General features: G+C 36.2%; 1 protein-coding gene across 2 annotated transcripts in view; it reads left to right on the top strand.

Moving 5' to 3' along the window:
• LRP12 (LDL receptor related protein 12) overlaps positions 1-16330 on the top strand; it is a 53151-nt gene that overhangs the window by 29178 nt on the left and 7643 nt on the right. Inside the window, exons 2-5 of one of the 2 annotated variants that reach the window (XM_052787532.1) lie at positions 417-473; positions 7619-7754; positions 9264-9466; positions 14329-15430. In XM_052787532.1, the coding sequence (XP_052643492.1) occupies positions 417-473; positions 7619-7754; positions 9264-9466; positions 14329-15430 (1498 nt within the window). The remainder of the gene's footprint in view (positions 1-416; positions 474-7618; positions 7755-9263; positions 9467-14328; positions 15431-16330) is intronic. The other variant, XM_052787533.1, reaches the window with a different exon arrangement.

The following is a 16330-nucleotide window of genomic DNA, read 5'->3' as shown; positions in this document are numbered from 1 at the left end:
TATTTGCATAGTATTTACTTACAAATCTTGATTCAGGAGAAGATGGGGAGGATGCATTGAAATAAACCTTTCTTGAAAAGAAAAAGAGCATCTGATGCAAAATCATGCAGTCTACCATCTGAAATGCCTGAAGTTTCTCAAAACTTTCTTACTGTCAGTCTCTCTTTCCTTAACTTTCTAGTATATTTAATTGTCCTAGTACACTAATGAGGCTTGGGGTTTTTTTTTTCATTGTATAGTAACTTTTTCTCTAGTTTTTCTTTTAAGTTTTAACATAAAATGAACGTAGGACCTTTCATGTTTAATATTAATTAAAATAACTTCAGTTTTGTTCTTTCTGTTCTGTAAAAGGGTATCTGAAGAATTTTTACAAATTTTATCTTGGAAATTAGCTTATTCATTATGTTTAATTTTAGGAAATGGTGCTCTTGCAGAACATTCTGAAAATGTGCATATTTCAGGAGTGTCAACGGGTAAGTCATTTTTTGTAATGTTTAAATTTCATGCATGACTTAAATAGTAAATATTGAAAGCCACCTGGTATCTTATGAAGAGATATTTGGCTATAAAAATTATTACTGCCTTTTGCAGCATGTAATAAGGAATGAAGCAACTGGAACATGGAAAAATTCTCATAAGATAAAATTGATACCTGCATGCTCATGAACAGATTATGCCTTTCTAAGTGGACTGCTTAATTATTTTTCCATACAAACATTGAACTAAGAGAAAAGTTGGTTTAAGTTGAATTGATATTTTCTTTCCACAGTAAAGTTTTTGTGAAATGAAATTTATTGAAATGTAATTTTGGACACTGCTACTATCAAATAATATAAATCCAGGAGTTATGCGTTTCACCTGATTAGATTGAAGCAGTAACTGAAACTACTGTACACTTGACTGCACAGTTTCCTTAATACAAGAAAAAAAGAATTTTAGAACTCGTGAAACTGAGAAACTGATGAGATGCTGGGAGAATATGGGGTATAAAAGCAGCACACGTTGCTCAAAGGTTGCTACATTCTCTTCCAGTACCTAGGCCTCTTCTGGGCAGCAGCCACGGTTGGGACTATTCTGTGTTACTGACATGACTGTATGTCCATTAAGGCATTAGGTGATACCAGTGTATAGTCTTTGTTCTTCAGATGTTAAGCTGTGTCAGCTAAGCTGCTGGTCATGTTTTATGATACAGATACTCAGAATATGTGCAAATGGGGAGATAAATACTGTTCTTCAGTGGGTAGAAGAATGCAAGCCTGATTCTTTCAATAGGGAAGCTGCCACTAATCGCTGGAAATCAAACTGATTTTCACATCCTTCTCCTAAAATAAGAGTCAAAATGCAAACTCGTCCTTTTTGACAACAGCTTGCACATCTCACTGTAGTTATCTTTTCAGTATCGCTTCAAACATTACATTGCTACTCGTGGACATGGTTAAGTTTTTGGATAAATGTATTGTCAGTGGATGGTCTCTGTTACACCATACCACCTTCTTTTTCCGTTTCATTGTTTCCCACTCAAAGACTGTCAAAAGTCTAATTATAGATGATCTTTGCTATCCATTCTTGTGCTGTATCATGAAGAATGTTGTTGCTTTTCAACAGTAGTAATGCACCAAGTATCATATATAGTACATTTATGGCACACTGTAAATAATAAATAACACAGGTACTTGCCACTATGGGAACCATTGTTGCTGGAATTGGATTGTACAAGAAACAGACAGCCTAAAATCTAGCTATGCAGTTTTCAGGATGTGTTTTAACAACCTTTCACCCCTTTGTTTACTGCAACAGTCATGTCACAGGTCGCAATACAGGCAGAAAAGCATCTGCTGGGTAAGAGGTGAATGGAATTTTTTACTCTGCTTTCAGTACTTTGGCCAGCATGCTTGAATAGGCAGTGCCAAGAAGAGGAGAACACAATGTACTTTCTATGCAAGATAACAGCAGCTGGTAGACAGACCTTTAACTACTGAGAAGAAAGATCCAGTGAGGACTTCCATTTATAAATAAATTAAAAAAAAAAAAAAAGTTAAAAAAGTAGTTCTGGCGGTCCTGTGTTCTAAAACAGCTTCCCAGCTGGGGAAAAATAAATATCATACTCTTAAAGTTTCTATCTTGATATAAAGTGAAAATTCCTCACTGGAGAATTTTGAGATAGTGGGGATGGGGGTGGTCTGTTAATGAAAACCTGAAGAAAGCATGTAGACAGACGCAGTGGCATTTTTCTTACAGGTCTTTGTATGTACATCTTGGGTATATGGTCCAAGTATAAAAGATGGGGATGGATTTAGATGATTTTTGAGTTCCTTTGAAACAATCTGGATCTCCCAAACATGTTTTTGAACTTGCAGATTATATATTTCATCAAGCATACCTGGACAGCTTTATATTTATCAGAACAATTTTAAGCAGAGTTTCTGTAAAATAGAACCAAAGACATCTGGCCTTTAATCATTCTAAATCCAACTTTAACTTGGTGTTGAAATCAAGCAAGCGAATTTCTTGGACAGTTGCTACTGAGAAGGGATTTAAAATGAAATGATTGTCTTGATGGTAGATTTCCTGTCATGCTGCCGCTGTAAGGCTACATGACCTACCTTACTAAATTATGTTTTAATAGCACAGACCTCTGTGGTCTTTGGTATTTATGCTTCTGCTGTATATTATATCTGCCAAGTTACAGGTACACCTCTAATATATGAGCATGCCTTTTCTACCAACAGCACTAATGGAATGTTGTCTCTTGCATATAAGCTATCACTAGAGAACAAATGTTTATGCCTTTAAACTCTGAAAAATTGAGAAGTATTTTCAGGTCTGTCTTTAGGGTATGTTGTACCATAATTGTCACAGCTGCAAAACCAATCCCTCTGCCCCCTCTGTTTTAAAGAACTTCTACACTGGTGAAAACACTAGTTCACAACAATTTAAAAAAAAACCCAAACCAAACCAAAACCATAATGATTCCTTTTTGCTGAGTGTGTCTCTCTATTGCAGAGCAAAGGGCCTTTTAAATTAAAGCTTTTCAGTTTGACCTGAAGGCAAAGATTCCTGTGCCTTCCTCCCCTGTAGTTCTCCAAATAAGACTTTCAGTGGCTCCTGAGAGTTACAAATGCAATAATTATCCTCCCTATTCATGGTTTAGACTTTATCACAACATTATTCTCTTTTTATTCTAAGCTGTTTTAAACACCTTCAGATCATTTATCCAGCTGCATTCATGTCCTTACCGTGTCCAATATAATGCATACCTTATCATCTTGTGGTTCACATTGAAAGCTAATTCTTTTATCTTTTCAACTAATCTCCTGGCATTACTGTGAAGATAAATCCCTAATCTCCCTTTCCCTGCTTTTCTGAAGTGACTTTTTTCTTTGACATGTTGTTCACTGTTACTACAGGTACTTTACTTCTCTAGATCTTGCTACAGAATTTTTGCATAGGTTTCTTAATTATTTTCTTGTTATAACTTGCAAGTTGAATTTGGTACTGTAAGGTTTTCATTGGCTCTCTTCTGTTTACCAGTCAACATCCCATAGGTAGTTCATGGCCATGTTCTGTAATGTGGGCTAGTGAACAAATTTCAGGAAGAAGGGAATAAGGAAAACTGTTGTACGTGGTTTTAAAAAGTCCACAAGAAAATCCATATACACCAGAAAACCATGTGCACAGCTTATTCTCTCAGCAGGTTTTTTTGACCATTATTTTGCACTTTAGTCTGTGAAACATCTTCAGTCCTAATTATAGTATTGCAGTCTACTGAACAGAGTTATATTATAGCAAAGTAACAGATTTGCATATTGATTGTTAATGAAATAAGGCTTACAAAGGAAAGAGTTTTAAGCACGTAGGAGATGGATGAGCAGAACTGTACCAAAGAATATAGGGGAATTGAGAGGAATGTAGGCAGAGACAACACCCATGTAGAAATGGTTGTGCAGGAGGGATTTGTTCCACCCAAAAATCTCAGAGCCACCAGCATGAGATTTGAAAACATCTTGGACATGCATCACTGTGTGTCTTTGCTTCTTTATGATGTAACCTTGTCAGTTTGTTTTGTGCTTCTGCCTCGGTTGCAAACTCATCTCCTCTTTTTCTGACTCCTGATTTTCATTCTGCAGTTTTCTTATGTATTTTTAATACTTCTGATAAATTATTCCAAACTTAGTCAGTTTTCCTGTAATTTTAAGTTCCTATAGCCATAACTGACCTATATGACAAATGCCTGCAGGGCCACTAGCAATTGAAATTAGAAGTGCAAATTCTCCACAACTTAGTGTAAAGATGTTTGCTTCTGTTGTTAGATTTCTGTTTTACGCACTACGGTTGAATTGGTTTTTTGATTCCCATGTCCTTCTTGACCATGTTTACAAACACATGAATAAAATGTATGTTACATTATATTCTCAAAAGCTTTAGAAGAAACATCCTAGTTAAGCGGAGGGTCAGGAATTGATTGTGATGGGCTTGCTATTATCTTTATAAAGTAGATTCCTTTAAAAACTGTTCTGTTTCAAAAAGTTATCCTTGATTTTAAAAATCTTTCTGAGAAATTATTCTCTCTGAAAATGACAGCACTTCTGAAGTGCAGCTTCTTATACAGATGATCTTGACCTTTATACACTTTTTAAGCAAATGGGAGATTTCTGTTGTCTCCCAAGTTATAAGTAAGATTTCAGTTCATGGATGTATACCAAGTACACAAGTACATTCAGCTTATCTAGCTAACCTGAAGTTAAGGAAGCTGTAATTCCCTTTTCAAGTCCATTCTGTTTTGTTTTTTGAACCCCCATTTTCATATGCGCACTTTCTTCTGTTTGGTTTTTCTTTCTTCTACACCAGAAGTACAGTATTGTTCACTCCACCCTGTATTTTAGTGCCTGTGATCATTGTTGCTTCCTCATGCCCTCCTTAGTCTTCTTCTCTCTTCCCATGTTAGATGGTGCTGGAAATGGCCATATTTTGCCCCCAGCTTTTTAGTGTTAGCTTTGGTGGAAACAGAGAAAAGGCCATCTTAAGTAAAAAAAATAGAAAATATAGGGATATGGCTGGTATTGCAAACAAAGGCTAAAAAACCTGAATTTGAGTAAAACTGGAAGATTTCATGGTGCCCTGAAAATACTACCTGTGTTATACAGGCTTCCATGTGGAATTTCTTCCATTCAACCTCATGTAACAAGTAAAAGTTACTGCTTGTAGTACTGCAGGGATTGGATTGAGTAGCTTATAGTTGTCGTGGTGCGCTGTGCCAGCACAGGAATTTGCAGAGCTAATTGCATAGTAATTTACAGTTGCTAGCAGTGTTTGGAGGTTTCTGTTTAATAGACACGTGGTGTACATGTATTTCTAGCATGCTTAAGTTTTTGGAGGTGAACTTTGTAAAACGGAATGAACATGTGTTGAATGGATTATTTTTATTTTGTAGTGTAAGGTTTTTCTTTGTCAGGCAAATTTTAAAACCTTCCTTATAGGTTCTCAGTGACAAAATCTCCTATGTCAGTTTGTAAATATCTAAAACCAGGTGAATGTTGTAATAGCATAAATTTCACCTGAAGGCAATTTATTTTAAGCTGAGTACTATTTCAGTAGTAACCAAGTAGTGCATGGAATTGCTTGCCAACATCTGCCAGCTTGGTACAAAATGTTTTACACATTCTTCTACTTTTTTGCACGTTTTTGTTTCGAACCTGTTAAAACTGCTATTTTATTTCAACATTTAATTGTGAATAACCAGTTTTTCTCTCCAGTCCTTCCATTTCTGGTCTGAACAGATGTAAAGTATATCCAGATCATTCACACAGGAGCACTGTTCCAAAATATCGTGGTATTAGAGCACCACCTATAGGGTTTACTCAAAATTAAAACAAGGTTTCCAGTGAATAGTTGATTGAATATTCAAATAAAATAATATCTTTCTTTATTTTGAGACTTTTTCATCCCTAGATATTAGGAGAGGTCCTGTGTTCTATAGCTAAATTATGTTAATACTTAACTGTGCAGCATGAATGAAGCTCTAATAAGAAACGTGAAAAACTATTAAAGCAGTGTTTTCTTACAGCTGTACTTGAAAACAGTAAATTTACTGAGTTTTGTTTCTAGATTTCTGTATTTAAGCTAATACAGAAAATTCAGGCATATGCCAGCATTTTTGTCTCTTAATCCTTTTAAACCTATTTTTAGAAATGTATGTTATTCCATATAGAATATTTTTAAGTAATAATAATTTAAGAATATAGCTTTTTACTGTATTAGAGCTGGACAGTAATCTCAGGTCCCTGTAATCTTGAAAAATTATCTTAAAAGCTTAATTGTGGATAAAAATAGAAAAAAATTAATAATCTGTTTACAAATTACATGATTACAACTCTTGCACTGTTACAAGTGCAGTTCATTCTTCATCGTGTTTGTTCACTGCATCAGTTCTGATTTGTTATTTTAATCAAATACACATTCAAAATTTAAAAAATTCTAACAGCTTTTGATCATCAGACAATAATGAAAACGCTTCCTCATTTGTAATAGTTCTTGTGTTTGAACTACTGTGCATAACTGATTGTGCTACCAGTAAACTTTGAGAGCTTGCAAGTTTTGGGCTAGCAGTGAGGAAATTGTAAAATAAGAGCATAGAGGGCAATTACTTTTAATGTGTTTTCTGACCTCTGAAACTTCGTCATAATTTCAAGCTCTGTAGCGAGAGTATTTTGGCCTTCCTATTTATGTGATGGTTGTGAATATGCTATATGACAGGTGTTGGATGTAAGGCTGCTAAGGGGGGGAAAAAAACCCCAGCAAAACAAACCCACAAAACTAGTAAGTACATTACTTGAAATAAAATCAGCAGAGCTGGGAACACTTCAGTGAAAGGAACAAGCAGCTGAGTTAAGGCCAATGCAGAAAGCTACACCTATAATAAAATAAGAATACAAATGGCTGAGTTACTTCAGCTGCATAGAATTAATCCTATAAATATAAGCTTTCTAGTCCATTATCAGAAATATAGTTATGCAAGTCCTTCTTAAGAATAATCTCTTGTGAACCTAACTTTTAATATCCACAAATGAAGTGTGCTGCAGTAAGTGTTCTTTGCCTTCCAAGCATTTGGAATCGTGTGTTTGAAGATCATTTCCATGCCAAGGGCTGGAAGGGGGTATTTAAGTGATGGCCAGGGACTGGATCTTCCTGAGACAGGAAATTTCAGCTACTTGATTATTTAGCTTTAATTTATTTTTCACCTTCTAGTGCGTTTGTCAGTATGAGGTATAAATGCATGGTTAAATTGAACTGAATCTTTGTGAAGGCTAAAAATAAAAATAGGAAATGTGAAATCTTTCACTTCAGTAATAAAGTTGTCAAAGTCTGTATAGAATAATCTTTTTTAATCTATAGTACTAATTGACATTAGTATAAAAGTCTGCACTGGCAACATTGGAAAACATCTTTTGGCTGACATGTTCCATTATGAACTCCTTTAGACATGTTTTTATTGCTATATCATCTAATTCAGTGTGATATTTTCCCTGATTAGTGCTGATTTTTTTTTTTTTTGTCCTACTGGCTTTTTAAAAAAAAATGGAATTAATCAAATTGCTTTCAATATCTATGTATTTTTTAGCTTGTGGAGATATTCCAGAACAAATTCGATCACCAAGTGGGACAATCACAAGTCCAGGGTGGCCCTCTGAGTATCCTGCCCGCATCAACTGTAGCTGGTACATCCATGCAAACCCAGGGGAAATCATAACTATAAGGTAACAGTGCTCCTGTATTAACCACATAGATTGAAGAAGTAGTGCCTAGACTTTTTTAACTGCCAGTTGCATATGTACCGATTTCTTCTTCCTTCCTGTAAATGTAGGATTTCTGTTTTGTGTGTTTTCTGCCTTTCCGTTCATCTGATTTGGTCTCACGCAGCCACATAGCATTTGTTTTCAACTGGCGAATTGCCGACTAGAAAAAACTTCTATGTGCTTATTCATTTGATTTCTTTTTCATGTCTCTGAAATATAGGAATTTTGCATTTAAAAATGTGTAGGGGAAATTCTATAATGCTTCATTGCTGTGAAGTTTCATGGTGTGCTTAAAAATGACAGGGTGCAAACAGTAAATCAGTAGATATGATTGCAGTTTTGGAAATGCTGAGTTTTGGTGCAGGGAGCTCCTCACAGTTTCATGTATCTTGTAACTTCTCTGAAGAACTAATGTAAAAAAGTTTTATCGTAGGTTCAAGTTCTCATCAGTTCATTCCCCATTACTGCCATAAGGGAAATCTAGGCTTGTTTTTACCATCAAGATCCAAATTAGTACTGCTTCATAGGCTGATCATGAAACTACATTAGCTGAAGATTTACTTCAGTTTCCAGTACAGACTTGCTGACCTAAGAAGCAGCTCTTCATTATGAAGTATTTGCTTTGACATCAGTTACTTATTTAAAGTACTGCTTTTTAATTTAAACAATCTTTCTACTAAATATTAAACTGGCATAAATGCAATGTAAAGTAGGTAGAACTGTTCATCTACTAGTATGCTTTCTAAACTTTTTCATACTGGTTTATTTTTAATAAAACTTTTTTTCCTCTCACGTTGTTTTTTTCCACTCATACATTTCACATTTCATTTCTGGTTTACTGCTCTGCTGTCTGTACAGACCTGTTTTGCCCAGACTGTCTCCCATTCACACTTCATTACCATGACAGCCTGTCTTAATATAGTTGTAGCCATACCATGACATACCTGTTGGGTAACCAAGTAGTGCAACTGGGAGAAAATCTTATCTGAAATCATAGTTTTGAACAATTTAGCTGTATTTATAATGTCAAGTCATATCATTGGCTAGGTGTAGCATTAGCTAAAGTTCTGATGAAATTCGGGTTAAATAAAACCACTTAGTAGTATATGAAAGTCATTAAATGAGACTCATAAAGACAATTTAATGAACAGAATTTGTTTGTTTGTTTTTAGATGAAGCTTGCTTAATGTGTTTTTTGTAGCAAAACTGAGCTGCTTTAAGTAGTGGATGCAATATTTTGGTTGACTGAATGGATTCTTGCTGTCCTCATAATGTAAAAGCATCATCACCACAAGGTTAAATCCTATTTTTACATGGGTAGAGAAGCTGCTCTTTTTATTTCAGACCAAAAAAGAACTTCCAGCTAATTTCCATTTTTATGTGTAGTAATTTATCAGCTTGGTTGTGTAATATCCAGTTAGTTCAGTAGCAATTTTGACTTTTTTTTTTTTTTTTCCTCTTTCCTTTCAGCTTTCAAGATTTTGATGTTCAGGGATCACGACGATGCAGCTCAGATTGGTTAACGATTGGAAGCTACAAGAACATTGAAGGGTATAGAGCTTGCGGCTCCTCCATTCCTTCACCATACATCTCTTCGCAGGATCATGTTTGGATCAGATTTCATTCAGATGATAGCATCTCCAGAAAAGGCTTCAGATTAGCCTACTTTGCTGGTATGTTTCAAATGATACCTAGTACAGTTTTATGGTTTCATTTTTTTGTTTCCTGTTTCAAGAACTACGTACTTGTAGCAGGGTACACTATATGTATTTCCTGTAGTCACTTCAAGGCTTATTGAAATCAGGGAAAATATACATTGTGTAAAGTATTTTGATCCCATGCACAACTTGAATATTCAAAGTGGGAATCAATGATTACAGTAATAAGCAGAGTGAATGATTTGGAGAGGAAAAAAATTCACTATTAATACTAGGCAACTGGAAGGTGTTTTTAACAGTTTAATATTTGAAATGTTTTTGTAAGACTAAAATTAGTTTGTTAAAATAGTTGGGTAGACTTCTGAGTACCGTAAATATGGCAGGAGAGGGAAGAAATGGCAGGATTTCTTTTACATTTCTCATAGAAATTGCATCTCCCATCTCCAGAAGGTATACTATCTTTAAAAAAAAAAAATTAAAAACCCCCACATATTAATATGATGGATTATCTAGCCAAGTACAGACATGGTTCTGTACATGCAGAATTTTTCTTGGATAATTCAAGTATGCGATATAAGCTAGTTACTAGTAGTAATAGTTTGAGACTGTTTTGTGGGCAATTCTTGCTCTAGTAGCTGTTGCCAAGAGATTGGAGGAAGCCAGTCATGGGTAAAGACTAGTTCCAAACTTCCTTTTGGTCTTAAGAGGTATTACAGTTTTATGCAATAGCATGATTTTGGTGTTCTATGTCCTGAACATCGCAAATACTGGATTATATTCTTCGTTGTTTTCATAATGGTTTCACGTTCTCTTGCTCCCAATATATGCCTATATCCACTCTCTGGCCTGCTCCAAATCTCTGTGCGCCAACTTTTAACTCCTCTCCATAAAACAACTCATACTCTTACACCTATCCACTGCCACCCATCTTCAAAATTATTCCACCAAAATTCAGTAAAATGAGTCCTGATCTCCTCTAGCCTAAGCCATATTTGTTCCTGGTCTGTATTCTGTACTGTTTCTAATGACTTTCTCCACCCTGTCAGCATCTTTCACAAACCTGAAGTTTTCAGGCGGGCTTATCCCTCTCTGTCACCTGTTTTCAAGCTTACAAAAAAGCTCCCTCTACGGTTCAGCTCCTTGCAGCTTAGCAAGTCTTGGGAGAAGTAATGTAGCCTTGCATTTGATGCTGGCTCAGCTTTCAAGGCAATGTTCTACCTGTGCTTTGCTTACCATCTCACCAAAGATGATGATGGGGGTGGGAGCCACTGTCTAATCAGTCATGCTCTACTACTGTTTCTGCGAACCGCCCACGCACACACTGTTATCCGGTGTGAGGCATCGGCTTCTGCCCTGTTTATCTCCCTCTCCTCGTAGGCGCAGAGGGAAGGCAGCATTCCTGCCTGAAGGGCTTTGAGAAGGAAGGACATTTTGGATAAGGGTGTGGAATGAGCAGGGGAGGCAAGCCACAAGCTCAGTAGAGTTTTTCTGAAAAATCCTTTCTTCTCTTTTCCTCCAATCTTGAAACAATTTCATGACATAACCCCTCTTGGAAGAAGCTGTAATGTTTTCAACAATAAGCAGTTTTTTCTGTTACTTGATTTCTTCTTGTTAGTGCCATGCAGTAGTACTCAGTTTAGAGCACTTAAGACTTTAATCCTACGTTTTTAAATGTCTTTTAAAAAAAAATGTTTTGTTTTGAGGGGGAGGGGCTGGTTGGTTGGAAGTGTACTGAAACTTTGGTTTGAGCTTGGTCCCTGCGTTTGATATGATACTTAGGAAGTATTTCACAATTGAGGTGGAAACATAGTGTTTCGGTGATCAGAGTCATCTTCTAATGTTCTAAACTGGCCTGTGTATAGCAGTAGAGTTGAAAACCTGCTTTAATAATCATCTGATCATTTTCACTTTTGAGTGTGAGAAGGAGACTTCTGAAATACTAACAACATTTTTGTTATATGTTCAACTGTGCCATTATGTTTGATTTCTTCTCATTAGCATCATGCAGTAGTGCTCAGTTTAATGTCTCAACAGACTATTTAATTCAGTGTTGTTAAGGCTACTCTCAAAGGTGGCATGTGATCTCAGAAGAAGGGGAAAAATAGTAATACTTCAGTTACATGGATGCAAGTTAGACCTACTTGTGCTGGAATGATAGAAACAATACAGATTACAAGCACAAAAGGGACCATCAGGGAGCTCCATGTTTAAAACCTGATATGGAAGATAGGCCATGTAAATTGTTTGAATTAGTTCTTGTTTAAAGTAAATAATATCTTCCAGGTAAATATTCATATTTCATTTTAAACAAACAAAACAATAACAACAAAAAAAGCATTACAGTTAGGAAGGGTACTTGACTAGAAGGTAAATTTGTGTCACTTTACTTGTCTTTCTTCCCTCTGTCTTCCTCTCACCACTTTTAATTTATCAGCCTTTTTAATTATCAGAGTGGGACAGAGTTTACTAATGGTGATGTAGAGTGGAAAATAGAGTTAATGAAAGTACAGAGGTCTCGGTTCACTCTAAATGCATGGAAGGATTGTGTTAGTCCTTCGGTTACAACTGCACATGGGTTCTGCTGATTATCTTGTACTATCCTGAAGTCTTTTGTGGTACAGCTTCCGAAGATATTTTTTTGTACATATTTTATTGTTTTAAGACTCTAATTTTTGATTCATATGTAAACTTTCCTGATGTAATGACTTCAGGATCAGTGATTAAAAATGCTAAATCAGGATAAGTGGGCAGGTCTTTTCTGGGATGTTTAAAAGACTGCAGAAGGAAGAGCTTATGTTGAAATCGTATCCTGTTTTGTTACTACAATATTGCCATTAGTATTTACAGGTCTATTTTATAGCTTTCTACTCAACCTCTTCCAGGCTCTACAAGGTAGAAGCATTGAGCTAGAGTATAATCAGTACTTGAACAAGTTCAATGACTCTTCTTACGCATATTCTACTGTATTGCCTTCCACCTGTGGACCATAGTCATTCAATTTAGGCAGGACAAGTCTAGTAGTTCAGTTTTACAAGTTTCAAATTCAAGGCCAAGGTTCTAAGTATTTGCCATACTAATATTATGAATGATGTGTATGTGTGTGAGTATATTTTTTATATAAATATATATATATTAAAAATACATATATATATATATGAATACAAGATGATCATACCATATATACTAGATCCCTGGGTTGTTTTAGTGAAATAAACATTTTCTAATACTTAATCACCAGTAGCACATACATTTTGCTCTCCTTTCGCTCTCTGTCAGCAAATTTTTTGGCTTAAACACTCTTCAGCAGTGCTTATAACATTTATCGTTCTTGTTGGTTTCATTTTTTCCTGCATTCATTTTTTAAAAACCTTAGCATTTTTGAATTTTTTAAAATGCTGACATTGCACCTTTTAAAAAAAATTATTTCAGGGTAGAGTATTTCTTTTTAATGCTTTCTAAGCTACTGAAAGAGCAAAAAGGAGAACAGAGTGACTTGACCTATCACAGCAGATTAGTTGCAGCAAGGGAAATTCAGGCTAGATATGAGGACTTTTATCACTTCGTGTGGTTAAGCACTGGAAATTTGAAAATACTTGATTGGACAAGGCCCTGAAGATCCCAATCAAACTTCAGTTAGCCTTGCTTTGAGCAGATGATTTGATTAGGTGACCTCCAGAGATCCATTCCAATCTGAATTGTTCCCTTGTAAAACAAGATAGAACCTGCTTCTCCTGGGAAAGTCTATATTTCAGTAAGTTCATCATGCTGTCTTTCCTGTTTCTTTTTTAAAACCCTAAGTATAGTGGTATTTAGATTTAGTGTATATTTGTGTAATTTATTTCCTGAGTTACTGCTGTATAGGACCATCTGTATTGCAGATTTTTTTGATTTTTTTTTTTTTTTTTTGAGGATCGACCACAGCAGTTTGTTTTATAGGCCGTTTTACAGTCTGTACTGTCATTTTTAGAAATTGCAGTGATTTTAAATGATACAGCGGTATTTGACTTGGCTAAATAGCTTGCTTCCCAGCTATGCTTCTGTGTTTAACATGGTTGGAACTTTAATAAACGAAGGCGTGAAAAAAATATTCTTGAATTTACAAGTGTGGTAGTAGCCGGTAGACCACATTTTTTTAAATAAAGGTGCCTCAACTTCCCATGCCCCTGTCCAGAATAAAAAAAAAAAAAAAAAAGACACCCCCCCCACACACACTTTTCCATGTTTTCTAGACTATTACTTGGATCCTTAACTTTTAAAGTATATTTTTGTGTTCAGGCAAGCATGTGTTTCTGCATTTGCTGCACTCTCCTCTTAGTTGCTGGAGGAGAGTCAGGAGCAGTGGGAAGAGGTGAGGCCAGAACAGAGGTTTCTCTTTGGTTGGTGGTAATAGATAATCTTCAACTGTTAGCTTCTCTCTTGCCATAAATCCTTTGGTACAAAGTAGAAACCTATGAAAATAGGAGAGAGGTCTGACTGCTTTTACAAGAAAGAATTTGAGGTGGTAACTGGTACTGCAGGATAAAATGTTTCTGTATTTTGAGTGATAGAGGAGTAAAACAGTATTTTTCTGAGTTATTTTTAGCACCTTGTAAGCCAAATTTTTCAATCACTATAAATGAGCATTGTTTTTTTGCTTGGGTTAAAGTTATTTGACTGAAAGCAGCTAAGGATGAGGCTCATGCTGATGTGCTGACAGAATTTTGACTCGAAAAACTGTTTTATCTTGAAACTTACTGAAAGCTGTGATGATTTACAGAGACTTTAAATAGTTATTTTGCCATTCTGAACTACCTGGTGCAGCAAATAAATGTGACAAACCATAAAGTGCTAAATTCTAAAAAGAGAACATTTTTATAATTTTTTTTTTTTTCTTTCAGGGAAATCTGATGAACCAAATTGTGATTGTGACCAGTTTCATTGTGCTAATGGGAAGTGTATTCCAGAAAGTTGGAAATGTAATAATATGGATGAATGTGGAGACAACTCGGATGAAGAAATCTGTGCCAAAGCTAATCCTCCGACAGCTTCTGTCTTTCAACCTTGTGCTTACAATCAGTTCCAGTGTCTTTCTCGCTTCACCAAGCTTTACACTTGCCTTCCAGAATCTTTAAAATGTGATGGTAACATTGATTGTCTTGACCTAGGAGATGAAATAGACTGTGATGTGCCAACATGTGGGCAGTGGTTAAAATACTTTTATGGTACTTTCAGTTCTCCCAACTATCCTGACTTCTATCCACCTGGAAGCAACTGCACCTGGCTGATAGACACTGGTGATCATCGCAAAGTAATTTTGCGATTCACTGATTTTAAACTTGATGGTACAGGTTATGGAGACTATGTCAAAATATACGATGGATTAGAGGAGAATCCACGGAGGCTGTTGCGTGTGCTAACAGCATTTGATTCTCATGCTCCCCTTACAGTTGTTTCATCCTCAGGACAGATAAGAGTGCATTTTTGTGCTGACAAAGTGAATGCTGCAAGAGGATTCAATGCCACCTATCAAGTAGATGGCTTCTGTTTGCCCTGGGAAATCCCATGCGGTGGAAATTGGGGTTGCTACACAGAGCAGCAACGCTGTGATGGCTACTGGCACTGTCCAAATGGAAGGGATGAAACCAACTGCACCATGTGCCAAAGAGATGAGTTTCCCTGCTCTCGAAACGGTGTTTGCTACCCTCGTTCAGATCGCTGCAACTACCAGAATCATTGCCCTAATGGTTCAGATGAAAAAAATTGTTTCTTCTGTCAGCCAGGAAATTTTCATTGTAAAAACAACCGCTGTGTGTTTGAGAGCTGGGTTTGTGATTCTCAAGATGACTGTGGTGATGGCAGTGATGAAGAGAATTGCCCAGTCATTGTGCCCACTAGAGTAATAACTGCAGCTGTCATTGGGAGTCTTATTTGTGGATTGCTGCTTGTCATTGCACTGGGATGTACTTGTAAATTGTACTCACTGAGGATGTTTGAGCGAAGGTAAGTAGAACAGATGGCCTTTAGAACTTAAAAGATATGAAAATATTTTAAAAATTTATGGTATACTTGAAACGTTTTTATTGACATACAGTTACTGTTGCGTGTGATTTCTAAAGGTGTTGTTCCTTCTTCTTCTTCTTCTTCAACAGTAAAAAGAGGTTAGTTAATCATAAAATCATAGAATATCTCAAGTTGGAAGGGACAGATGAGGATCACTGAGTCCAACTCCCTCTTCCTCACAGGACTACCTAAAGCTAAACCATATGGCTAAGAGCGTCATCCAGATGCTCCTTGAACTCTGACAGGCTTGGTGCTGCAACCACTTCCCTGGGAAGCCTGTTTCAGTGAGTGACCACCCTTTCAGTGAAGAAAAGGGGATAGAAGTATTCTGATTGCTTAACTATTGAGAGTTAAGCTTTCAGATGTTGTTACCAAAAAGAAAGTGTGGAAAAGCTGCATTTCTGCAATTAAATACCTCAATTCTGTATTTAACACCTCAATTCTGTATTTAACAGCATGTTTCTTCTATTGTAGACTATCTCATACAAGGATTACCCATTCTTCAATTTTTATAAAATAATAAAAGCATTTGTCGTCATTTTAACCCCAGCCAGCAACTAAGCACCACACAGCTGCTCACTCACTCCCCCCTCACCCAGTGGGATGGGGGAGAGAATCAAAAAAAAGTAAAACTTGTGGGTTGAGATAAGAACAGGTTAATAGAACAGAAAGAAAGAAACTAATAATGATAATAACAACATTAATAAAATAACAATAATAATAATAAAAGGATTGGAATATACAAAACAAGTGATGCACAATCCAATTGCTCACCACCTGCTGACCAATGCCCAGTTAGTCCCCAAGTGGCAATCCCTCCCAGCCCCCCTCCCCCAGTTT

This window comes from Harpia harpyja, chromosome 5 (assembly GCF_026419915.1).
Source record: "Harpia harpyja isolate bHarHar1 chromosome 5, bHarHar1 primary haplotype, whole genome shotgun sequence".
Classification (NCBI taxonomy): domain Eukaryota; kingdom Metazoa; phylum Chordata; class Aves; order Accipitriformes; family Accipitridae; genus Harpia; species Harpia harpyja.
The sequence above is the reverse complement of the archived record's forward strand: the minus strand, read 5'-3'. Positions and strand labels throughout refer to the sequence as shown.